Here is a 25978-nt window from a genome sequence, read left to right on the forward strand (position 1 = left end):
GAAAATTAATATGAGTTAGTATAGTGTAGTAGAAACTTTTCTTACTAATTAGAATGTAGATTATCTAGAATCAGGAAACACAAAATAGCTTTGATAAATAGACACAAAATAACTTTGATAGTAGTTCTGAATATCACTTTTTTCAGTCACTGCAAAGTAACTGGAAGTTGTCTGGCTGATTCCCCCCCCCTAAAATTTATATCTAGTAGATATTGCCCAACTTTTAAAATGCAGTGTATCTTCAGGGTAAAGGGAGGGGGATTCTATAAGTAAGATAATGTTCATCTGTCGAACTGGATTTCAACTGATCATCTCTAACTATGTATCTTTTACACTGTACTATTGTGACTTACAAACATATATGCCTTGTGTGGGATTCGAATCCAAGCTATTTGGTACCTCATTCAGTGTCACTAACAACTATCCCATCTAGGTGACTATTCTTCAGACACTGGCCAATAAATAAGCATTTTTTTTCCTATTCTTTAAGATACTTATATAAACATAGTTTTTTTTTCTCTTCTGTCTTCAGCTAACGTTTCTGTATATTTCTTAAGTAGATGCTATGCCTTTTTGAGGCTTTCTGCACATATTTGAAAGGTCTGTATAAATTACGTTATTATAAGTGGGAACTTTTCAGTGCTATTTGGGATTTTTCAGTAAATAGAATTTTTTTTTTTTTTTCTTCCAGAATACACTTTTCTGAACCGGTTAATTTAGACATAAGAAGCAATAAAGACTTATTTATGACTTATTAAATGAGCCGTTTCTTTGAGCAAATTGAAATTTATTAGCAGATTACTGACTTTTGCTTTTTGAAACTATATTATCAAAGTTTTTCAAGATCTTCACTGATGATATCTTCACAGATTTTGTTTCTTTGCAAATTTTCTGTAGTTTGTTGTACATTACCCAATTTCTGTTTGATTTCTGGTTATTGCTGAAGGACAAACATAATATCTTTGCAATAGAAATTGTGGAATTTAATGCATTTTTTCTGTGAATGACCATATTTTCATTTTTTTCATTGACTGATAATTGCTTTTGATTTTTAATTGTATTCGTTTTTAATATAGTTTCACACCTAAACACATGTTGCAGATAGAATCAATTTTAAAATGATCATAATAGGCTAATGTAACTTCTGCCGTCACAGCCTTTCTTATTCTTTCTTGAAGTGGAAGCTGCATAGTAAAAACAAGTAGCAGAACATGTGATTCTTACATACCATTCGATTTCATATTGAAAGTAAATAAATAAATAAATAAATAAACCTTTCTTTGAAAAAAGATTGAAATTTGTAGGATTAGAGGTAAAAGCATATTTTAACTTGATTTGAGAGCAGTGTGTCATTTTCATTGCACAAATATATGTTGAAAAATATCACAAATGCTTTTGCAGTATTCGAGCTGCAACAGTCCAAGAATTTCACCTGTAATGCCATGATGCCACAATGCAAATGCTCCTTCTGTTCCACATAATCATTGTCTTGTATTCCAAAAGACAACAAAAATGAACTGAGGTCCTATTTATTCCATTATACCATTATCATTTCGGACATCACGCGTGCTTTGAGCACCATAATTTTTTCAAAGTAAACATGTTAGGTCTATATCACACATGCATTTGTTTTATACGAATAACTGTTTCGGAGAATTTTTCTGCCTGGTTTACTATTGAAAGAAAGACGTGCAATTTTTTTCTTCCTTTTGAAAAAAATTGCAAGTTGTTCATTTTCAACCAATTAGCTATCGGCTTCGAATGCTATCAGTTTGTAATGGAGAACCAGTTTCCCGTTTATATGTTAACCCCAAAGGTGATCTGTGGTGATTGGCTGTTGCAACAAAGCAGAAAATTTTTCTTCCGAAACAAAGATGTGTGATAGCAGCCTTAGTCATTCAAAATAATTGTTGATCATTGAAGGAAACCATCTGGCTATTCAGAACAGGCAGTAACCAACCCTCCTGACCTGAGATCCAACTACAAACTTTTTAACCACAGTGATATTGGAGCTAAAATTACCGTAACTGCTGGCACCATATTTGCCCTTCAGTTGATCCTCGTTAAAGTGATATATAGTGTACTCATTCCAGTTATGAGGTCACAAGAGAGTCCTGTATTGTTATTTTTTGTTGTTACCTCCCTGTTCTGTAACCTATCATCGACAGTTGTAAGGCAGACACTTGAAAGCTGTGTCGCCAGGATGAAACCATGTGATCTTCCCACAGTTACACAGAGTCACCACATAATACAGACACAAAATTTACTTTCTAGAAAGAGTTACTGTAAATTTTATCCGCTCCTAAATGAGAGATAATTTGCCATGGTTTTATTTATTTCAAACTAGACCAGTGAATTGTCTTAAATCAAGGTTAAACTAAGTTAACGAAGCAAAATAAGTCAAAAATTCAATTTCTTCATTAAAATAAGACTAAAACCTATTTATATAAAAACCTCACTTTAAATTAAGAATGTAGACTCATTATTTAACATCCTCAGCCTTTTTTTTCTTTCAATTTTAGCATAAAATATATACAGAAATTTGTTATGTACAATATACATTTAGTTTTTTCTGTGTCAGTTTTGTAAATTTGTGTATCATTTAGCTTTATAATTTTAATGGAATTATGTTAGAATATTCTTAAATATAGAAAATGTTAATTTTGAACTTGTATTTTATAGTAAATTTATTGTTTTAAGCTCCTTTGCATGCCCATTTAAAAAATCATTCCATTGAGTACCTTCAGTTCTCTTTTCGATGGATGAATAATCTTCTGATGCGCGAGCTGCCTTTAAGTTGTACCATAAGGTTATGGGATACTTACCTCGTATGTATCTTTTTATTCTTCAATTTCATTGCTTTTAATGTAATTTTTTGTGTCAAAGTATATTTGAAAATTGTTTTAATATTTGAAGTCAATTAACCTAATGTATTTAACCTAATCCATCTTTTCTTTCAAGAACAAAGGAAACAAGTGATTTCAGTGTAAAGAATATAGAAACCTATTAAAAAAAACATAGTTTGGAAATGTGAAATGGCTGTTTTATTTCTGTCGAGGTTAATTACTTTATTTATTAACACAAGTATAACTATTTCTTTATTCCTGCTGCTAGCATTGAAAGGTTTAAAAAAATAATAATACTGTTTTTTAGAAATGATATATTTAATTAGTTATACTATACAGGGTGCATAGGAAAGTCCCTTAGACCTGAAAATTCTTGTGAATGGAGAGAGCTACAGCTATGCAAGTGATATAGTAAAGCGACTGGGCCCGACTTAATGGAAACGACAGCAGCTTCCCTAGTGGTGAAATTTGGAACATAGGCATTGCAAATCGAAAGTGAAAAGAGATAGAGCAAAGTTTCCAATTAGAAAGTTTTAGAGCACCAATTAACTAGTACGAAACAACATTTGGTTCATACGGATAAGATAAATTGTCACCTATATACCCAAAAATGTCCGCATTTGATGTGCGATGACTATACTCTGCATATTCACATTTTGGAAATGTAGCAGTGTGCAATTGCAAATTGTGCCATTGTATTGTACTGTAATATCTGCAAAACTTTAATTTCCAATGCATTTAAAATTTTAATTTAAAAATTTTGGCTCTTGCTTCATACAAACAGCATAATCTCAAACCTCATTATAATCTCGATGGCAGATAATAACATTAACTTGCTATCATTGTGTGACAGTTTGGTTTTGCTTTTTTTCTGTGTGTGTGTGTATGTGATGTTATCAAATTGTATTGATGTAAGTACATATATATATATTTGCAATAAAAAGGTGCATTTTTCTTAATACGTATGTCTATTCCTTTCAAACGTTTACTCAAGATGCAGTGCATGGATAGTGGACATCCTTGGGTACCAAGGTGACAGTTTATCTTATCTGTATGAAACAAATGTTTTGCTTTAATTAATTAATGCTGTAAAACTTTCTAATTAGAAATTTTGCTCCTCTTTTCTTTTTAAATTTGCAATGCTTATCTTACAAATTTTGCCTCTAGAGTAAGGTGGGCCTACGTCCCGATTTTTAACAATTTGTTCCGCGTCCCACGACATTTTAAAAAAGTCCCGATTTTTGGAAAAAATGCACAATAAGCTAGAAAATGGCAGGAGAATACGGTTTTCGGTGGCTACTTCGCCAGGATATGTGTCTTATATTCTTTTTGTTAATTTTATAATGTTAAATTTTAATAATAACAAATAATTGTTGACAACTGATTATCGAGAACTGCTTATCAAAGTTCACATTGTTGATCAGTTGTTAGAATTCGACCTCCGTTGTTTGGACTTAATGGCATTTTTTGGCATTGGCGAAAACATTTTGTAACTGTCTTCTCGGATGATACACATCATACTGCGTGCTAGTGCTAGTTAAACAAGTGATGTCAACAAATCAGCTATTCAAATAATTTAGGTACGTAATTTATTTATTTATTTCACAAACACATAAATTTTCTTGAATTTAGCAGACAGTACTCTTATTATTTATATTTTATAGTGGCGGCAAAAGGTCTAGCATCAGTCTTGAAAGTGACGCTTACGACTTACGACAAATTCAGTGGAAAATAATACAAGTTAATACTGCTATTATTTAGAAAGAATTATAGGATTAAAATTTAAATAATTTTAAAAATATAGTTATTTTATAACAAACAAATTAATTTAATGTTTAAACTAACAATAAAATATGTTCATGTAATTATGTACCTACTTACTGTGTTTTTAAGCAATATATATAGATAAAAATTTATAATATAGTTTATAAATTTATAATGAATTACTTCTTTAGATTTTTAACATAATGAGTAAAAACAGAAGATGCGAATTTAAAGATATTCTAAGAAGTGAATTTCCTTTTGTTAAAAAAAAAAAAAAAAAAAAAAAAAAAGCCATTACATGGTAAAATGTGAGAAATGTAATGGTGAATTTTCTATTTAGCCCGACTGGAAGAGTGATATTTCAAAGCACTCGGGGACACAGAAACATGTCTTTTCATGCTAATAATCACAATCATTCCTTCAGATCTTGTACATTACAAGTTGTCCAAAAGTTATTCAACAAAAAAAAAAAAAAAAAAAAAGACAGCAATCTACTAAAAGATTTCACTCAAATGAGAAATATGCCAAAGAATAATTTAACACTATACATAATTTTTTAATGTATTGTATTTGTAAATTATGTTGAAATTAAAAAAAAACATATATTACAATACTATTTTTGCATTCTATGAAAATTTGTGTTGCTCCATATAGACCAAGTTTTTAATCAAAAATCTCCCCCTCCGGGTCAATGGTGTCCCGCTTTTACCAATGTTAAAATCTGGTCACCTTGCTCTAGGGGCACTACTGTCATTTGCATTAGATTGGGTGTAGTTGCTTAACTATACCGTTACCTCACTTGCATAGCTGTAGCTCCCTCCACTCACAAGAATTTTCGGGTTAAAGGGACTTTCCTATGCACCCTGTATATTTTCTTGTATAGCACTAAAACCTGATGTCAGAAGTTAATCCTGAAGCTCCTAGGAAGAGTTGATGAATGAGATCTTGTGTAATGGGTGATGATTTATAAATAACATGTCTCATATATTGTCGCCAGTCGTCTGGACTGTGAAGCTGACATCTTTATTTAATTCAGAGATAAAAATCCACGAATTTTCACTATTTGTTGCATTTTCATTATTGTCTGATTACTGAGTAAAAATAAAATACTTTCCTGCATGACAGTATAGATTTTTTTAAACCCTTACTTTCATTCTAATTCTGTATTATTCTGATAACTTCTACAAATGAAAAAAATATATATTTTCTTGAAAAATAAAACAAAGAAACATAAAAAATATATTAATGAGTAATATAAAAAAGCATTAAAATAACTTAGAAAAAGTTATTTATGTGGTAGGCAGGAAATTTACACAGTAATGCTTTGATGAGAAAAAGGCAAACTTTTATTTGTATTTCAGAAACATATTTTTAATTGTTAAGAAAAATGAATGAGATAAAGACTAAAATAATATTAAAAAAAAGGAAGCAAATAGTTCATAATTCAAAAGTCTAGAAATGAAAAAATACAGTACATCAAATGCAAGGAATAAGAAGCATAATTTTATTGATAATTAGATATTATGAAAATATGGAGATAAGGATTCCTTTCTTTCATGCTTTCATCATGCCACTCTCAATTAAGTTTGCATTTGCAATGTGTATATGGCAACTATCCACATGAGGTTAGTTTGCACTGACATAACCTTGCTAAATATATACAGATGTGTAATTAATTAATTATTGGATATACGAAGAAAACTAAAATGTAAGTTGACTCAGATAGAGTAGCAAGTTGTCAGTGGCATTTATCTGAGTAAAACGTACTCTATTATGGCTAAACACCGAAATCCTCAAATATATTAATGCTTGTTTTTTAAAAATTTTATTGTCTTTTTTCACGGCTAGCAAAATCTGTGTAGTTTATATTTTCTGTTAATATCAGTTTCTAATTCTGTATTCTATAGAATTAAAAGTAAATTATTTGAAATTTTTCAGTTAATACAAGTAGCATATTAGTAAAGAATATTAATAGCTCTTTTATTGTAAGTAGTTGTATCACCTAAGAATTAAGTTTTCCACTTTTGATGAAAATGTAGTCATTGTGCCAAAAAAAAAGGGGGGGAAAAGGTGAAAGGATACGTGACGCACTCAGGAAGGATCATCAAATATGATGAAAATCAGTATGAGTAATGTATTGTTACGTGCATACAAGTTTGTATTGGATTGGATGCATACAGAACTCATGATAGATTGATGAAATTAATTTTTCCAAAAGCACTTTATAGTTCTAAAACTCTTCACACACATAGTTGTACAGCCCTTCTCGGTATGATAAAACACAATCAGAAGTTACCACTTCAAACTACTAAAACCATTAAACACAAAATTATAACAAAAACCTCAAATGAGTGAATTTGTACAATGATCTCTTGATACGCTGTATTAAACTCTAAATTCAATTCCAAACTGACTTAACTGATTCTCTCTCATGTCTTGTATAGAGTTTCCTCATCCACTGAGAAATTTCCAATACCTCCGATTTCTCAAAGTTGCTCGAAGCTATACACAATTACATAGGAACAAATGATAGCCAAGTTTGGTGATTTCTCGCCTTTTTGGTGACAAAAATGAGTCACCAAAGCCATCATCAGCTTAACCAGTTAAATGCCAATATTGCAAGATAGCTTCAGTGCAAATTCCGAGATCCGGAATGATCTAAAATCTAGACCTCAAAGCCACCACCAACTTTTAAAAAAAATTTTATTTATTTATTCTTTTTTGTGTGTGTGTTTATGCATGCACATTTGATCCCCCCCACACACACAATAAATTATGTGAAGAGTCCCGATTCTTAATTTCACTTCGGCACTAAATAAAATACCACTTATTGAAGAAACAATCATTTTAGCATAAATTTGTATGATTGATAATTTGGCTTCGTATCTGCTTGGCATACTACATCTCAAACTAAAACATTCTACATAGAAACATTCTTAATTTTACACGTACTAATACTTTATATCCCTGACGCCAACCTGGCAAATCATTATGTATTATATTTTGCTTTCATCACCGCATGTTTTATCAGCACATGACAACTTAAGTAATGACTCATGTGACAATGCTTAAACAGTTTTTTTTTTTATATTAGTAATTGAATAACAAAGGGTATGCTAACCTTTTATGTTGGCATTACGTTTGCCGATGATTAGAGATTTAAGTTAAATGCTAGAAATGTTGACAGAAAAAATTTAACAAAAATAATTTTCCGTATGCTAAAATAGATTTTCTTAATGGTACTCATAGGCCCTAAAGAATAAATTTAGTGTGATTTGAATTAAGAGTAACTGATTTGTTATTTGCCATAAACCCAGAACCAGCACCAGAGCCTGTATGGCCACATTGAGCAGTAGAATTTAGGGATGTCAAAGGGAGATACTTGGTAGCAGAATGGTATACCTATGGACTATAAATTTAAATTAAACTATTCTTATAGTCCATAGCTATTCACACAATCATAATCTGCTGTCACAAGCTTTGGCCTTAATTACCCTTTCTGTTGTATATTTTCCAACTGTGGAGATCCAAGTATTTGGTTATTGGTCTTGTTATCATCATCGTCATCATTTGCATTTTCAGTTTTATTGTAATTGCATATTAATTTTTTCCCATTTAAGGAGTATACATTTTGTATGTTAATTTTAATCAGAATTTTATTTTAATTCTTATTATTCTTTTAGTCTTAAAAAAAATTATATGTTTTTTGTATATTTATTGTTTTGCCCTTTTGCTGTATAAATTAGATATACATGTGGAGTAATTAATTTAGGTCATGTTGTTTATGGCTTGAAAGTTTTGTTTGAAATTAATGCCAATAAGTTTAACTTGTTTTTCTAATAATGTATAGTCAGGATTGTACTTTCTAAACAATAACTATGTAGGTATTCTGTCTATAAACCTATTTTAAGTATTTATATAACATAACAGTTTTAAAACATTTTTTTATTTTGAATTATGAGTATTTGAAGTGTTATCATTAATTTGAAATTCTTAAAATGCTTTTCTTATATTTTTAGTCTGAGCCTAATGGTTTTAGTAACTTCCATTTATACGTTTGTGCAGCATTTCTAAAATACTGGTCTTCAAAATTACGTGAAGAAACTGATTTTCAGGTAAATAACTCAATGTTTTTAATCAGTATCTATAATTTTACAGATTATCTTTTAAGTGGAAAACCCAAGAAATGGAATATTTTATCAGTATAGAAAAGAGAATTTTCTTTTGTAAAAATGTTTTAAAATTCTTTTGTTCTTTTACATAAAGAATATATGCTCATGGTTATTTGCTGTTCTTATTTACTAACTTATTCTCTCTTAAGAAAAATGTAAGATAGAAAGGTATTACAGTCAAAAGTCGTTAATCCGGACTCGTTGGGACTTCGGCGATTCCGGATTATAGATCATCAGTTTAAATCTCGTAAGATGGCACGTAGAAATTCTAAAATTAAAAATATGAAACCATAATTTATGAAATAAAGAACAATTATGATCTAAAGGGTATCAAAATTTACAAAAAAAAGCTTAATATTTATTTATTTACTTTATTAAACATTTCTTTCAATGTATGTTGTTTAAGTTGCTTCGTTTTATGTGATAATACTTTCTCTTCAATTCTATAAACAGACATAATTTTTTGTTCAGTTACAAAGTTTCGCTGTTCAAGTACCGTTAATTGCTGTGCCGAGAATACCAACTAACTTGTCAATCGAAATTTTTTCGTTTTCACTAACCTCTCTGTCACATTCTTCATGTCTTCATCCATTTTTTGCAGCAATTCCACTTTTTGTTTGATGGACATCGAAACATACTTTCATTTTGTACGATCCTTTGGGAGCTCCAGAATCGGAAATTCTATTTGACATAATCGAAAGTTCAAGTTTACTTTTACAGTATTGCTCTTACAGTCTGCAAAAAATAAGCCGGATCCAATTCGAAAATTAAGGAACAATGCAATAATCAACATTAACTGAAATAGATAATTAGATAATTTTAGCTTATACTGTTCGTTATACATAAAACACGCACGCGAAAACGTATTCTGCGCTTGTGCACACGCATATGTGCAGTCATAAAAAGTCTTCCGTGTATGTGTCAATGCGGCGCATGCGCAGAACATTTTTAGCTTTGAGATCCGGATTATGGGTGTCCGAATTAACGACTTTTGACTGTATAATATGTGTTGCATAAAATAATTACCAAAGGGAACAAACCCTGTATTACAAACTTCTTTTATGCTAATAAGTAATAAACGTACAATATGTTAATAAACTTTTCTCAGTTTTAGTAATTTCTGTTTTAATTTATGACATTTATCTCCATTAGGGTCTAATGTTAACTCTTCAGAATCTTCCAACATTACACTGGGGTGATAATGAAATTAGTGTCCTTGTTGCCGAAGCTTATAGACTGAAATATATGTTTGATGATGCACCAAATCATCTGCAACCTAGAGACAATTGAATTTGATTTCAGTTTGGAAGGATTTAAATGCTGATATGTTCATAAAAATGTGAAATGTTTTTATTATATGCACGTAAAACAAATTTGTTTATATTGCAGAATCTCTTTTTTAAAGAACTGTTTTATTACAATTGGAAATTTAGAGCTAAAAAATCTATTATCACAACAAACTGTTATCAAACATACTCATGATGTCATGTTCTTTCATAAATATTGTGAAATATATATATATATTGTATAGTTGTATATAAAATATTGATCATATAAACATTTATTTGAAATTCCTTTGTATCATTACTTTTGTATTTGTAAATATATGTTTTTAAATTGGATTCTAATGAGCACTGAAAAATTTTCTTCAATATAACATCACTCACTCAAGAAGAGTTAAATCTGTAATTTCTTAATCCTGTTTAATTTATAAAAGCATTAATATATACTGGGTGAGCCAAAAGTTCGTTAAAATTTTAAAAATTCATAAAAAAGGAAGAAATTATGGAAGAAGTGCAGTTTGTAAGAAAGGGCTCTCAAGGAAATCCAATTTTTTTAGCAGCAAAAAAATTTTCAAATGTCACTGGTACAGGATGCTGATGACCCAAAACACAATGAACAGGACAACAGTACGGCTTCATTTATTTATTCTTTCAATTACAATTGTTCAACATGGCCTCCAGAACATTGTATGGCGTAACTAAGGTGTTTCATAACGCCTGTTACAGCTGAATGTAACATGTTGGAATGAATAGCAAAAACCTTATGACAGAAGTTCAGTCAATGTTGAAGGGGATAAACAGTACACAAGTGATTTCAAATAGCCCCACAACCAGAAATCGACCGGAGTGAGGTTGGGTGACCATGGAGGCCATGCAATCTTGCCATCTTGACTGATCACCCTGTCTTCAAAATACTGAATAGGAATCGTTTTACTGCATTGGCATAGTGTGGAGGTGTGCCATTCTGCATAAAGCTTATTACAGATAACACACCTCTTTGAATGTGGGCACAACTTTGTCACGCAAAAGAGTGAGATAACACTCAGCTGTTACTGTGCACATTTTCCAGCCACATATGGAACACGCTTCTTCATAGAAGAATGGTCGGCTCAGGCAAACTCGAAGAGTTTCGCAAAAATGGGTACCTGTGTGAAGTTGCTATCCCGGCGTAATGCTTCCGACTTTCGAATTTTGTAGTTTCAAACAGTTTATGGTACATTTCGATGCAAATGAAAGTTAAGAGCAGTGATAAAAACTGGGAGAGTATGTAAAAGAGTCCAATGGAAACATCGCTGCAGTGCAGGCCATGACGAAGTACGCATGATAAGCAAATGGCATAGAGAGAGAAAAACAAAAAAGTGCCTAAAGTTCACTGAATATGAGAGTCCTCGTGTGTGTAGTTAACATAATAATAGTACGTAACATAAAGTAACATTGAATATAAAGCATAGTGAAAATTAAAATAAAATATATACAATATATACAGGTCAAACATTTACAGCAAAGACAGCAACACCAGAAAACAATCAGTATGAGATAGTGTATGGATATATTTAATTTGTGACAATTAGGTGAATGCATAAATTAAAAAGATAGTTACTGATCGAGGTACCTGAGGACCGCAAACGGTCGTTTACTATTTCTTTCAGTATTATAGTCATAGTTAAGCACTGGAATAGTGCTGTTGTTGACATTTGGAATATTTTTGTAGAATTTTTCGGCAAGGTTAGCAAAATGAACAAATAACGTTGGCATCTCAAGCTCTTGGTGAACTGCCGAGTTTCTGATGAACCATCGACAGTTCGCCGCTTGTCTAAGTAAAATATTTTGCAGTGTTTGAAGTTTCTTAATATTTGTGATACTAGCGTATCCCTAAATAGGACAAGCATATGAGAGTATGGGACGCAAAAGGGTCTTGTAAATGAGCAATTTGTTATCAGTAGAGAGAACTGAGTTTCCAGCCAGTTAAGGGGGTAAGTGTTCGTTTACGGGCACGGAACTTGGCAATAATATGTGTAATGTGTGGGGTCCAGGTGAGTCGCCTATCCAAAGTAATTCCAAGGTATTGAGCATGCTTAGTCCACTGAATAGGGGTGTCATACATGTTAATGCAGTCTTTGTTGTCGATGGTAGTTCTTTTGGTGAACCAGATGGGCTCAGATTTATCGATGTTGATCTTAACTTTCCAGGCATTGAGCCGGGACTCAAGTGTATGGATGTGTGTTTGTATAGCCGAGCCAGGAGATGCATTTTTTGAGAAAATTGCCATGTCATCGGCGTACATTGCCAGGGTGGTGTGTGGTGATTGTGGTGGGACGCCAGCCTTGATAGCCCGTGGGGTAGAGTGTGAATTGTTTACACAAATGATAAAGTGTCTATCCTTAAAATAGGAGTAGGTGATGGCTGTGATGTACTCTGGGAAACCCAGAGTGATGATTTTGTACATGAGGCCCTCAAGCCAAACCCGATCAAAGGTTTTAGCTACATCGAGGAAGATGGCACTTGTAGTTTGTCGGTCTTGGAGTCCTTGTGATATCATCTCAGTGACTCTGTAGAGCTGGTGAACTGTAGAGTGCTTCTTACGAAACCCATGCTGCTGTGGGATGATGATGTTGTTTAGCTCAGTATAGGCAAAAGTTCTCTGTAGAATGATGTATTCAGCTACCTTGCTTAGCGAAGATAAGAGGCTGATGAGTCTGTAAGAAGCTGGCTCTGTAGGTGGCTTTCCAGGCTTTGGGACTGGGGTTGTGATGGCTGTCTTCCATGGCGTAGAATAGTGGCCCAGGTGAAGCATATCGTTGATAATAGCAACAAGTTTTAATAGCATGAGGGTCTCCATGCTTTTGATCATTTTGTTTGAAATTTTGTCCAGCCCAAGACTCTTGTTGACCTCTGATGGTTTGACAGGAATAATCTTGTTCGTGCGTAGCTTTGTGAGGAATTCTGTTAGTGTACTGTTAACTAAGTATTCTGTTGGAGGGTGGGAGATGTTGTTTGTGCAGAATTGAGAAGCATAGTGACTCAACTTTCTTAATTTCGGTGGTGGCAATTTGTTGTTGGCCATTTAAGGGCAGAATGTTGGTGTAGCATCTCTGTAATTTTGCAGTCGCCTTCCAGACAGAGCTTTTCTCCACTGAAAGGGAAAAGAGATAGTTGGCCCAGTTGCATTGTGCGTGTTAGTGCCCTGACCTGGTGGTTTAGTCGATTTAATACAGTCTTATCCGCAGGATATCTGTACTTTTGTCATTCCTTGCGGGCAGCTTTTCTTTTTTGGATGAGCTTTTTAAGTTCAGGGTCTGTGGCTTTTTTCCTGTGAGAGATAGGAGTGTTGTTGGCATCAAGCATTTATCAGATCAGTAGTGAAGCTGGTAACCAATGCGTCTAACTCATCACCTGTGTGTACTGTTGGAATGTGTAGTGTGGTGTTGTTTAAGGCTTTGGCATATCCTGCCCAGTTTGTAATAAAGGCCTTTTTGTGTGGTGTGCTACAATTCAAAAGTAAGAAGAATGGTTCGACAATGAAAGATGAGGTGAAACCTTACCATACTGTCAACTTGGCTGGATGCAGTGACTTCGTCATGTATTCACAAGAATTTGACGTTGTTCATATCAAGTGTTCTGGGTGTTGACATCCCCATGTAGTGTGAGGTTTGCCTCATCCATCCAGAAAATGTTGAACAACCACTGAAAGTTGCTTTCAGTTCTTGCCATAGCCCACTTGGCAAATGGATCATAGCTGTGTCTCCTGGTTGTAACTCATGCAGTGATTACAATTAATAGGAATAGAGATCCAGTATCCTTCCAGCTATGCAAGCACTGCTACTGTCCATGGATGATTCCTCCACTATATTATTCATAGTGATTTCCACCGCAGTCATTCGGCCCTTTGCCAACGAGGGTCTTCCACTTCATGGTCGATCTTCCAAAGAGCCAGTTTCTTCGAACCGTTTGACATGCTTCATTATTCCAGAATATGTTATGAGGCCATTCTTTCGGTCCTTTCGCCATGTGAAATCTTCGCAATGCAACAGTTGCTGACTCTCCAATCAAATAGAACTTCACCAACAACACTTGCTCAGGTAATAACATTCTGAAAGCAAATGAGAAATCCTTCTGTATCATGTATTTTTATTGCAAGATTAATTTGCATAATTCTGCTGAATCTCTCGCAATGTCAGCACCCTCTATCGGTGACATTTTGAGCTAAATTTATTTTGCTGTTAAAAAAATCCAACTTCTTTGTGAGCCTTTTCTTGCAAACTGCACTTCTTTATCATAATTTCTTCCCCCCCCCCTTTTTTTTTTTTTTTTTTTTTTTTTTTTTTGAATTTTTGGCTCATCCTGTACATATATGCAGTACAAAGTCTATAATCTGGACATCCATTATCCGGAATGATCTATAATCCCCGGACCTCAAAACCACAAACGTTTTTTTTGGTATGCTTTGAGCATGCACATTTAGCACAAAAAACGAAGCAACTTAAACAGCTTACATTGAAAGAAATGTTTAATAAAGTAAAATAAATATTAAGCTTTTTTTTTGTAAATTTTGATACCCTTTCGATCACAATTGCTCTTTATTTCATAAATTATGGTTTCATATTTTCAATTGTATAATTTCTGCATGCCATCTTACCAGATTTTAAATTAATGATCTATAATCTGCAATCGCCGAAGTCCCGACAAGTCCGGATTATGGACTTTGTACGGTATATATATATATAGAGAGAGAGAGATAAGAAAAGATATAATTTTAATTTTGTATTACTGGTTTTGTATACAGTGCTTTTCATTTTAAAACCAGTATATAATATAGTTTATTTCTGGCATTACAAAGCAATGCAGATTAACAGAAAACATTAATCTTTTAATTAATGAATTTAACAAATAGTTTTTGCTTTTAAAGATATTTTTACTTTTTCAATTTCTCTGTAAAATACAGTCATAAATTTTATTATTTTCCTTATGAATTAAAAAACTGACAAGCTTTTCCATAGCAGCTTGAACTTGAGTAAAAGACAACACATAGATTTTAATTAATTTTCATTTTTCATCATATCACTATTAACATCATTCTCTTTATCGGTTTTACATGTGTGCATAATTAGAAAAAATTTGTAACGCGATGTACACTCATTTAAAAAGTGTACAGTTTTTAGAAATATGTACAAAATAAATTTTTTATTCGTCACAACTGCGATCTTTGAATTTCTTTGCTCGTTGCAAATTATAGCCGCTGCATTATGTACAATTTAAAATAAAGGATTCCATCTCCACTCCTCAAAGAAAGTAATTGTTTTCACTTTTAACATACAAAATCTTAACCTAACAAAATAAAAATTTATTGATGCATTCATCTCTTTGGAACTGATGATCAAGAATGGAAGGAATGTAGAGGTAGCTCTTGACAAAGGTCACAAATGCACAAAACATTATTTATCTTCCATACACCATTGGAGATATCGGATTTCCAGATTATTGCTATTTGGCAAAGTATAAAATTACGATCGTTGTGCTTGCCGTGCAGAAAAAAAAAAACATTGCTTAAAATTGCTTGTGTCCCAGGAAAAGATTGGCTACTCTGCTGCCACCCCTCCCACACAGCTTTCTAGCAACTATGCTCACCACACAAAAAAGACATCAGACCAAATTATTTGTGCTGAGACAGCCAAGTCATTGTCACAGTGTTGCAGTCCAAAAGGTCCTGTATACTAACCATGGCAACAAGCAAGAACAGCATTTTACAGGTGCCATCTATCAGCAACATCTCTATTAACAGCTCTTAGCTACATAGACCAAGAGCAGTTGGTTCTCATTACTAGATGTAGATGGTGCCATGAGACCGACAAGTCTCCAAAACTAGCAATGGCACCAAACATCCATCACTACCTTGAGTTGCCACAAGCTGTTTAATATGAAAATTGCAAGAGGTATCAAAATATTCACAAGCAAAGTTCGAGTTCTTTAAATTTCCAGAGTTTTAGTTTCTAGGTTCAAATTACATGACTTTTTCTAAAACTGCCTAAACATTTTAATTTCAAATTTAGAGGTACTTATATCTAGAACTGTAACAGTGATTACTCTGATCACTCTGTATACTTCTCAAAGTTTATAACATTTATTCCTTATAAATAAATTTTATAATAATGTAATGTGTAAATCAAGCAGTTTGAAACTGTTCACTTATCAAGAAGCATGTAATAGATAATATTTTTGTTAAACATGAATAGATCTTTAAAGATCCATCTATAATGTGCTGAGAAAAATATGTATATAAAATTACATTCATAATTAGAAAAGATTTGCTCAAAAATTCCGTTTTAAAGACATTATGAAGTTTATAAATGATTTTCCCCAAGTACTGGAAGAAATATCGGTAATGATAATTTCACATCTACAATGTAGTAACCACCCCCAAGATATGTAAGCAATGTGTTCTGTAAACACAAGGCTAATATACATTCTGCCACACAGAGCAACGTATCTCTAATATAGTAACCCCCCCCCAAGATGTGTAAGCAATGTGTTCTGTAAACTCAAGCCCAATAGACATTTTGCTGCCTAGTGCAATCTCTGCAGATTCAAAATTGTGTTGCCCAGTGTCTCAATAAATTCTAAAAATTATGCTGCCTAGTGCCTCCTTTAAAGTCTAAAAATTTTGCTGTTCAGTGCTTCATTTAAAGTAAAGGGAAAAAAAAAAAAAATGCCAGCAGAAGCAGACACACTGTTTGCACTGGCTCTGGCCTCTGCCCTGTGTAAACCTTTCATAACCTGAATTTCACGCAAGTTGAATTTTTGAAGTGTAATTTCATAAGAAACTACAATATTTATTAATTGTATACATTTACATGAACATCCTGTATTTACTTGGCTTTAAAATATATAAGTATAAAAATATATGAAATAAATAATTTAACATTTTTAAAATTAAGAAAAAGCACAATAGTTAATTAGACTTGCGAGAGACTTTGCATTGGAAGTGGATGGTTATGAAAAGAAACACCGTTTTCTGGCAGCATTTACACTTCTTAAGCCAAGGGTAGTTAGTTGGTAACATCTCACAAACGACTGGAGAGATGGGTGGTGATAAGCATTTTACCATTGTGTCCTAATGAAGCTAGACATAATTTTTAAAATAAAAGATTTCAAGGGAATTAATGACAACCATCTAAATACAATATTGTAAGAACTGGAAGTGTAAAACTCATAATATTCGTTAAAAAATGTTAAAAAGTTTTAAAAATTCTATTCTATAAAAGTGCGATATATAAGATTTGTATTGCAATCAGATAAAGAGAAATAAACAATGATAAAAGAAATTAAGGCAAAGTATAAGAACATTACAGTAAAAATGATCCATTTAAGTTTTTACAAATCTTGTTTAAAAGATAAAGCATTCCAGAAAAAATCACATTGCTAAATCATTTAAAAGAAATGAATTCAATTCAAAAATCTGATTTCATTGACCTGCAGTCACAAGAGGACAAAGATTATGGATTTACAGTAATTTACCAAGACTAATTAACATCTTTAAAATTAAAACAAGTGTATAAAATTGCTTGCCATCTATTGGATGTGTTGACAATATTTCCAAAGTGACGATGGTCGGGAATTCACCAGTAAATTTACCGAAGAAGTTTTATGGAATATGGTATGATCTCAGAATTATTCACGGAAACGTAAACCACGGTCAATCAAAAGGCTGAATTTGAAAGTGCAAACTAAAACTTGAAAACAAGTTATGCACCTAGTTAAAACAAATAATTCAACAAAATGTTCAGAAGGAATAAAATTTCATTTTTATAGATAAATAAACTCATCACTCTGCAATAGATCACAATCTATATGAAGCTGTGTTAAGTTAGGGCTAAAGCTGATATTTGACAATATTATATCTGACATAGTTTCTATTAAAATTAAATCCTATATTCTTCTTACTAATCAGATCAGATCCATAAGTTCATTTACCTTCATAACTTCTAACATGTAACTAGATTTCTTCAGCAAAGCAACACGAATAAGTAAATGTTGCGCAGTTAGCTTCATGGTTTTTTACATTTGGTACAGGTAGGAAAGGTTTTAATACCACAGGAATATCTGATGGTCCTGAAGTAAACTGAGCCAGAGCCGTTTGGTTCTTCCTATCACCAAGCATTACCAAAACCTGTACTGTGGTACCATGAGTGTGTCAGCAGCTGTCTCCAGGAATTGTTAATTAAAGCCTTTCTTCTCGAGTAGGTTCAGCATAAAGCTAAGGCAAAGAAGTACCCTCCTTTGCCGGTCTAAAAATCCTATAAAAACCAGGTATAAAATATGGCATTTTGAACAAACTTTTACAAGAAGTCAGTTTATTGTTTTATAAAAATCCTAGAGGCATTAAAAATTTTTTAATCAATATAACAGCCTGCGATTATTAAATTGAAAAATGAAATGTCAATTTATGTTACATAAGAATCAAACTCAATAATTTCATTCTCCTAATTTATTTTTAGTTATGATGTTAAGGCACTAAAAAACAAGAAACATATAAAGAATATTTTTATTTCATAAAATAAAAAATACTTCAGACAGTTACAACATTATAAAATTTAACATTTATATAGCATAGCTTCTGACTCTTATAAAGCACCCAGAAGAAATATTAAGAACAAAAATTTGCCTATTTATGAATAAAAATAATATGTAACCATACATATTTATATACTCATTCATACTGAAGTACAACATTAAGTACAGTAGTTTTTTGGCATACACATTTTATACAAATTACAGAGGCCATGAGTTTGTGCATTGATAACATTAAGTGGTATAACATTATTTAAATTGCAATTTTTTTTAACAGATTGTCAAGAAATTAAGTACTAGTCACTTTCTTTTATAAAAATAACTTAGTCTACATACACACACATTTTACATCATACACATACTGTCTGCACATTCAAATCTCAACAATAAGAAAAGACACATCATTCACACTATTGCAAAACCAACTCATTTGAGGAAAATAAGGTAACGATTTGCAATGTGTTTGATTTTAAGAAAACTATTGTATATGAGATAAATGAATATATGAGAATTATTGCATAGAAAGCATCTACTGGGATACACAGTGATCATGCGTGAAACACCAAAATAATAAATGCATGTAAATGAAAATAATAAAAAGTGCACATTTGTGGTTTATAATGTCAACAATATATTTTTTGTTAGTATTATTGAAAGTATGTATGCAGAATTTCTAGGACATTCTATCAAGGAATGTAAATACTGACAATATTAGTGAATCTGAAACATTAAAAGAAAACTGAAATATAAAATTTAACTAAATATATGTACGTGTATAAATATTCTAAAAATAGATTTAGACTGCAAGTACATTATTTATTGATATGACTAGCAACAGTATTTATTTAAGACTAGCAACAGCCTTTTTGGCAGCATCATCAAGATCCACGGCTGTAACAATAGGAAGCCCACTGTTAGCAAGTATAGCTTTAGCTTCTTCAACATTTGTTCCTGAAAAGAAAAATATTGTTAATTCACTTTTCTTTCTTCTCTTTAGGAGTACCTTATATTGCAATAATTAGTCAATTTTCATCACTAATTTCATGTGAACTTTCTATGAAAACAGTTTTATGGGATTAGAGAAGTTGCAGTTGCAAGGGGCACCACAATTCATTAATTATTTTTTTAAAATATGGTAAAAATAGTGTCTTAAGATGAGTAGCTCCCAAAGTTTAGCTGAGATCTCCACTTCATAAATGTCACTGCTTGTTACATAGAAACATTTTTCATCTGGGCATCAATCTTTTACCACATGTTGAATTTTTAATTATGATGCAAAAACAATATTTCTGTAAATCAGTGCTGTCCAACTGGCGGCCCGCGGACAGTATCCAGCCCACCAAATTATTTTTACAGCCCGCGAGTACATTTTACTATAAATAAATTTGTTACTAAATTATTATTATTTTACTATGTGAAAATTTAAATCTAATTTGAATTTAAAGTAGATACTATTTAGTTTGCGTAACTTCATTTAACCTGGCTGAATACAGTAGCAATCCGTTTAATGTCTGATGATGGTTGGCTCAACGTTTGGCGCCACATATTATATTTGTGGTTGGTTCTTGTTTATCTATGGTTGGCGCACGTGATGCACACACTACCCTGCACTATTTGGTTGATTCATGCAATCATGCGAGTGCAGTCTTGTCTAGAATTTGGTGAGGGATGACTGTGTTATAATATTATTAACTTAATTTCATATTTATTTATTAATTAAAATAATTATTGAATATGAGTGCTACTAATAAAAGAAAAATACACCTCTAAAATCGAGAATTTCAAGATCGTTGGGAGATAGATTATTTATTTATTCTGAACAAGAATGGTAAACCACAGTGTTTGGAATGTTTACAAATCATAGCTGTGTGTAAAGAATATAACTTGAAGCGCCATTATCTTTCCATGCATGAAGAAAAGTATCATTCGTACACGTGAGACACGAAAATACCACTGGTGAAAAAATGAGATTAGCATGCATGTCACTAATAAATTAGAAAACTTAATCAATAGTTCCTGCTATTTTTCGGTAGCACTGGATGAAAGAACAGACATTTCCGATACACGTCAAATGCTTATCTTTATAAGAACATTTAAGTTTTAAGAACAATAATAACTACAATATTACCTTCTAATCTTACAACTAAAGGCACTTTAAGCTGAATACTTCTACATGCATTGGTGATTCCTCTGGCAATAATTGCACAATTTACTATCCCACCAAAAATGTTCACTAAAACAGCTTTCACCTGTACAAAAACATAAACATTATTATCAATCTTTTATTTCTGAACGCCAATATTCATTTGTGTTTTATGAGAAAATTCCAGTTAACACAACAGATCTAAACTGATGCATTTTAGCAGTACTTCAAAGATATCTAATAATGATATAATTTATATTGTAATTTTCATATGTAAACATAAATGAATATAAAAAAAACTTCAATATATTTTGTGTTAATACATTAGTAACATTAATTATTCAAAACATTACAAACTTCAGAATTTCATATTTTTGCTACAGTTGAAAGATATTTTTAATTATAACATTAAATGTTTTACTATGTTTTATTTACTGTAAGCAAAGTAAACCTAACAGTTTAAATTTAGGAAAAACTCTAGGTTATTTGTGAGACAAGCTGATGATGGAAAAAATCTGTACATATACTTTGCTTACATTGCCTTTCATATAAGTATACAAATAATGGCATATAGTGTCATCACTAAGCAATATCAAAGGGAAAGGAAGCAATGCTTGTTATATATTTAAGATGAATACACCGAATAAGCAGAATATTTGTTCCTGAAGATGACAGATTGCATAACCTTATGACAGTTGTTCCTTATGACAGACTGCTACTAGAAATCGATGCACATTGACGGTCGAACTATTATTGTAAAAGATAATTTTTCATTAAATAAATAAATATTCACATTCAAATAGTTTTTATAATAAATGACTAAAACATAATTGTAATTCATTGTAAAATACCGAAAATTCACTTTATTTACCAGAAAAATTATGAAATATGTCTGTACTCACATTTTCATCAGAAGTAAGAATTCGGAAAGCCTGGTACACCTGTTCCTCTTGTACCATACCACCAACATCAAGAAAATTGGCTGGATTTCCTCCATACATATGAATGATATCCATAGTTGCCATGGCAAGACCTGCTCCATTAACTAGGGAGAAAAAACTGAATTATACTGTGCATTACTACTTTCCTTAAATGACTATTTATATGAAATAATGAAAGCATTTAAGAATTTGAAAGAAATGAAAACAAGTTTTATTAAATAAATGTAATATATTAAGAAATATACAGGTGTGGTAAGATGGCTTCCCCACAAAGCAGTTTTAGGGTTGCCATAAAATGGCAAGGGAAGGCAGGGTTACCATATTTGGCAAGGAATTGTCCACTTGGCGACAAAATTATCGATATACCATGGACAGATGGAGAACCTTCTGGAACAAATTCTTAATGGTTTAGCACAGAATGTTCTCGAACACAAGCCGAAAGCTATATAAATCTCTGCTGGCCCGCAGTCAATTTGTGTGTGCCTCGTCTAGCGAGCTGATAGTCAGTCGTGAGTGAGTTTTTCGAAGTCTAGCGCCGAGTTGGTCGTCGACTGCATCGAGAGAGTCTTTCAGTGCACCGCGAATTAGTGCATTGTTGAATTTTGTCTTAGAGTGTGCTGAATTGAGAGCTATACTTTTGTGTATCGTCCAGTGCATTGCGTGGAGAGTTCGTGGAGTTCTGAGAACGACCAAGCAGAGTCAGGAGCTATGCTGTGGTGCTTTGCTGTGAAGCTGTCTTCACTGTGATAGCCTGATAACCTGGAAGCTGTGACGCTGATCGTGTCAGTGCGTTTATAGTAGATCTTTGACGACTGTAAAAGTGTTTTGGAGCTGTCCTAATTAATATTGGCTATATAAAGTGCGTTTTGATACTTCATCAAGTGTCGTTATTCACTCCAAATCTATAAACCCCGTACGAACGTGAAGGAAGAAAATAAAGTAACAACTGTTGTCAGAAAAGAAAAACACAACAACTGGTGTCAGAAGTGGGATTTGAGGGTGAATGCCAGTGACAAGAGCGATGGAAGAACAATTAAGACAGCTCTTGACTGCCTTTGCTGCATTCCAAGAAAAGATGGAAGTCGGACAGGAAGAGATGAAAGCTGGACAAGAAGCGATGAAAGTCGGAGAGGAGGAGATAAAGGCTGAGATCAAGAGCGAAATAAAAGCCATTCAAGAAAAGATGCAAGAGAAAATCGAAGAGATGGAAATGGAACAAGAAAAGAGTAAAAGCAAGATCGTGGAGCTTAAAGAAGATACCGGAGCAAAAATAGCAGCTGTGGAAGAACGACTTGAAGAAAAATTGAGAAAATTCCGGAAAGAAGTAGATGTTTGGAATGAAAACCGGACTGAGCCCAAGAACAAAGCTGAAAATTTCAAGGTTTCCCCAGTGTACTCTCATATGGTAATCAAACCAAGCACATACAATGGAAAATCATCATAGAGTGTATATCAGACCCAGTTTTCCATTGTGGCGGAAAATAACAAGTGGAATTCCCACATGAAGGCTTCCTAGTTGGCTGCATCACTCCAAGGAGATGCTGCAGACATCTTAGGGGTCTTCTCCGAAGACCAGATTTCAAACTTCAACGCCTTCTCAAATGCGCTGAAAATGAGATTAGGGGAAAAGTGTGCAAAGGACTGTAGCCATCTGCAGTTGAAATCTCGCCAGCAGAAAATCACAGAAAAATTTCAAGAACTGGCGACTGACACCGAGAGGTTGGCGCATCAAGCATATCCGGACTGTCCACCTGATATCCGAGAAAATCTGGTCTTGATGCATTTCATCGATGCCATTAAGGATACTGAAATTCAGAAAGCTCTCAGATTGGCAGATCTAATAGACCTGAAATCTGCCTTGGTGAAGTTCGAGTCGGCTCAACAAGCGACTCGAAGAAATCGCCATCCTATTAGAGAGGCTCAAATAGAAGATCCAAATTTTGATATCTCGAAACTAAAAAAGAAATAAAAGAGATTCGGGAGGTGTTAAGAAGACCTAATAAAAATAATAGTGGGAAGAAAATCGTCAAGTGCTGGAACAGCACATTGGAAGGACATCTCAGCAGGAACTCTCATGTTAATCAAAACTGGAAGAGAGCTCCCATGAAACAAAACCAGGGGAACTAAAGTGTGTCAATCTCACGGGGCGGAGGTTGCCAGGCAAAGATGCAGCCCCTCTGAAAGTTCTTCAAATCTCTTCAATGAGCAGCGGAGATAATGGACTGTTCATCTAACAATACGTGAATAAGCATCCTTGTAAGATGATCATAGATACAGGAGCAAATGTAACCATCGTGAGAACAGATGTAGCTCGAAAATTGAGCGAAACATTGCGCTGGACTCTGCCCTGTGTGACTTTACAAACAGTGACAGGTGATAAGATTCCCATTGAAGGTAAAATTAACATCATTATTACCTTCGGAAATGAGACCTACCAGCACTTAGCTCTCGTCGCTAACATCACGGACAAATTAATACTCGGACTGGACTTTTTGCGGAAGTAAGACTTTACATTGGACTTTAAATGTAACGAAATATGCTCTGCAAAAGAAGATATAACTGTGTTTGAAAAAAAGAGCGGCATTCCCTCAGCTCACCAAGTAACACAAAAACAGATGTCACCATCCCTCCGATGACAGAATTATTAATAGCTGGATTAATAGCTGGATCCATAGAAAAGAACAGCCTCAGCAGATTTGGACTAATTGAATACTCTGAAAATAGCTTAAGAGGGATATTAGTGGCCTCCTCATTAGTAGACCTTTTGAAAGATTTCATCCCTGTGAGAGTGGCGAATGTTAGCCACAGACCGAGAAACATCCAAAGAGGTGAAGTGCTAGCAGCATGCACTCCAGTTACTTGTGTTTACAAAGCCCCACTTGAAATTCCAACTGAAGCAACTAGGAAATTAATGGAAGAACTTCTGCAGAGTGCAAATTTAACCCATGAACAAAGACGTGCGGCAGAGAAAACAATTAAAGAATTTGAAGATCTATTTTCTAGGTCATTCAGAGATGTTGGTCGCACAAAACTGATGCAACATCGAATTGATACGAGGGATCACTCTCCGATAAAGCAGCATCTCGGATGTTTACCATTCACAAAACAGGAAGAGGTTGAAATCTTCTGAAGGAGATGCAAGAAAATGATATTATCGAACCATTCACAAGTCCATGGGCATCTCCTATAGTTCTCGTCTGGAAGAAAGATGGCTCGACAAGATTTTGTGTCGACTACTGGAGATTAAATAATGTCACTAAGAAAGACAGCTACCCTCTTCCCAGGATTGACGATACTCTAGACAACATATCAGGACACAAGTGGTTTTCCACTCTGGACCTCAAGAGTAGATACTGGCAAATGGAAATTCATCCCGATGATAGAGAGAAAACTGCATTCACTACTGGTCAAGGACTCTGGCAATTTAAAGTTATGCCTTTTGGACTCTGTAACGCCCTTGCAACATTTGAACGCCTGATGGAGACAGTGCTTTGTGGTCTATCTTACAAATCCTGTCTGGTCTACCTAGACAACATTATTATAGTGGGCCGTACTTTCGAGGAACATCTAGAAAATATCAGGAAGGTGTTTCAGAAATTGAGAGATGCCAACCTTAAACTGAGTCCTTCAAAATGCAAGTTGTTTTGCACTGAAGTTACCTATCTCGGGCACGTCGTTTCTGCCGAAGGTATCCGCGTAGATCCAGCAAAGGTATTGGCAGTTCAGGACTGGGAACACCCTGTGAATATTCATCAACTACGGAGCTTCCTGGGACTCTGTACTTATTACAGAAGATTCGTGAAGGGGTTCTCCAACATTGCAAGGCCTCTGCATAAATTAACAGAAAGTAAACAAAAATTCGTGTGGACTCAAGGCAGCATTAACATCTACGCCTGTGCTCGCATATCCCCAGACAGACAAAGAATTTATATTGGGCACAGATGCGAACAATGAAAGTGTGGGAGCTGTCCTTTCTCAAATGATTAATGGTCAAGAGCCAATAATAGCCTTATGGAGTAAGTGCTTGTCCAAACTGGAAAGGAATTATTGCGTCACCCGTAAAGAATTGCTTGCTATCATAAAGGCCATAGAAGATTTCTTCAAAAATCCCAAAGGATAAATAGCCATATGGGTTCAAAGACTCCAGGAATATGACTTTGAGATAAAACATCGTAGAGGCTCCTCCCATGGAAATACGGATGCTTTATCCAGGAAGCCTTGTCCTGCACACTGCAGGCATTGTTCAAAAGCTGAGGCTAAGTAC

At 33.5% G+C, this 25978-nt stretch overlaps 2 protein-coding genes across 2 annotated transcripts in view; one reads left to right on the forward strand and one right to left on the reverse strand.

Annotated features, from left to right (window-relative positions):
• The window catches only part of Tbc1d22 (TBC1 domain family member 22), a 48020-nt gene extending 37616 nt beyond the window's left edge, over nt 1-10404 (forward strand). Inside the window, exons 11-13 of the mRNA XM_035352564.2 lie at nt 2701-2828; nt 8630-8725; nt 9935-10404. Coding sequence (XP_035208455.1) covers nt 2701-2828; nt 8630-8725; nt 9935-10072 — 362 coding nt within the window. The 3' untranslated portion in view covers nt 10073-10404. The remainder of the gene's footprint in view (nt 1-2700; nt 2829-8629; nt 8726-9934) is intronic.
• An 8186-nt stretch (nt 10405-18590) lies between these two features.
• Nucleotides 18591-25978, reverse strand: part of ScsbetaG (Succinyl-coenzyme A synthetase beta subunit, GDP-forming) — a 43280-nt gene continuing 35892 nt past the window's right edge. Inside the window, exons 9-11 of the mRNA XM_035352567.2 lie at nt 21676-21818; nt 20759-20879; nt 18591-19581 (exon numbers count right to left, since the gene is read on the reverse strand). Coding sequence (XP_035208458.1) covers nt 19472-19581; nt 20759-20879; nt 21676-21818 — 374 coding nt within the window. The 3' untranslated portion in view covers nt 18591-19471. The remainder of the gene's footprint in view (nt 19582-20758; nt 20880-21675; nt 21819-25978) is intronic.

This window comes from Stegodyphus dumicola, chromosome 3, assembly GCF_044657685.1.
Source record: "Stegodyphus dumicola isolate Sdum_Otavi_A_Nest chromosome 3, ASM4465768v1".
NCBI lineage: Eukaryota > Metazoa > Arthropoda > Arachnida > Araneae > Eresidae > Stegodyphus > Stegodyphus dumicola.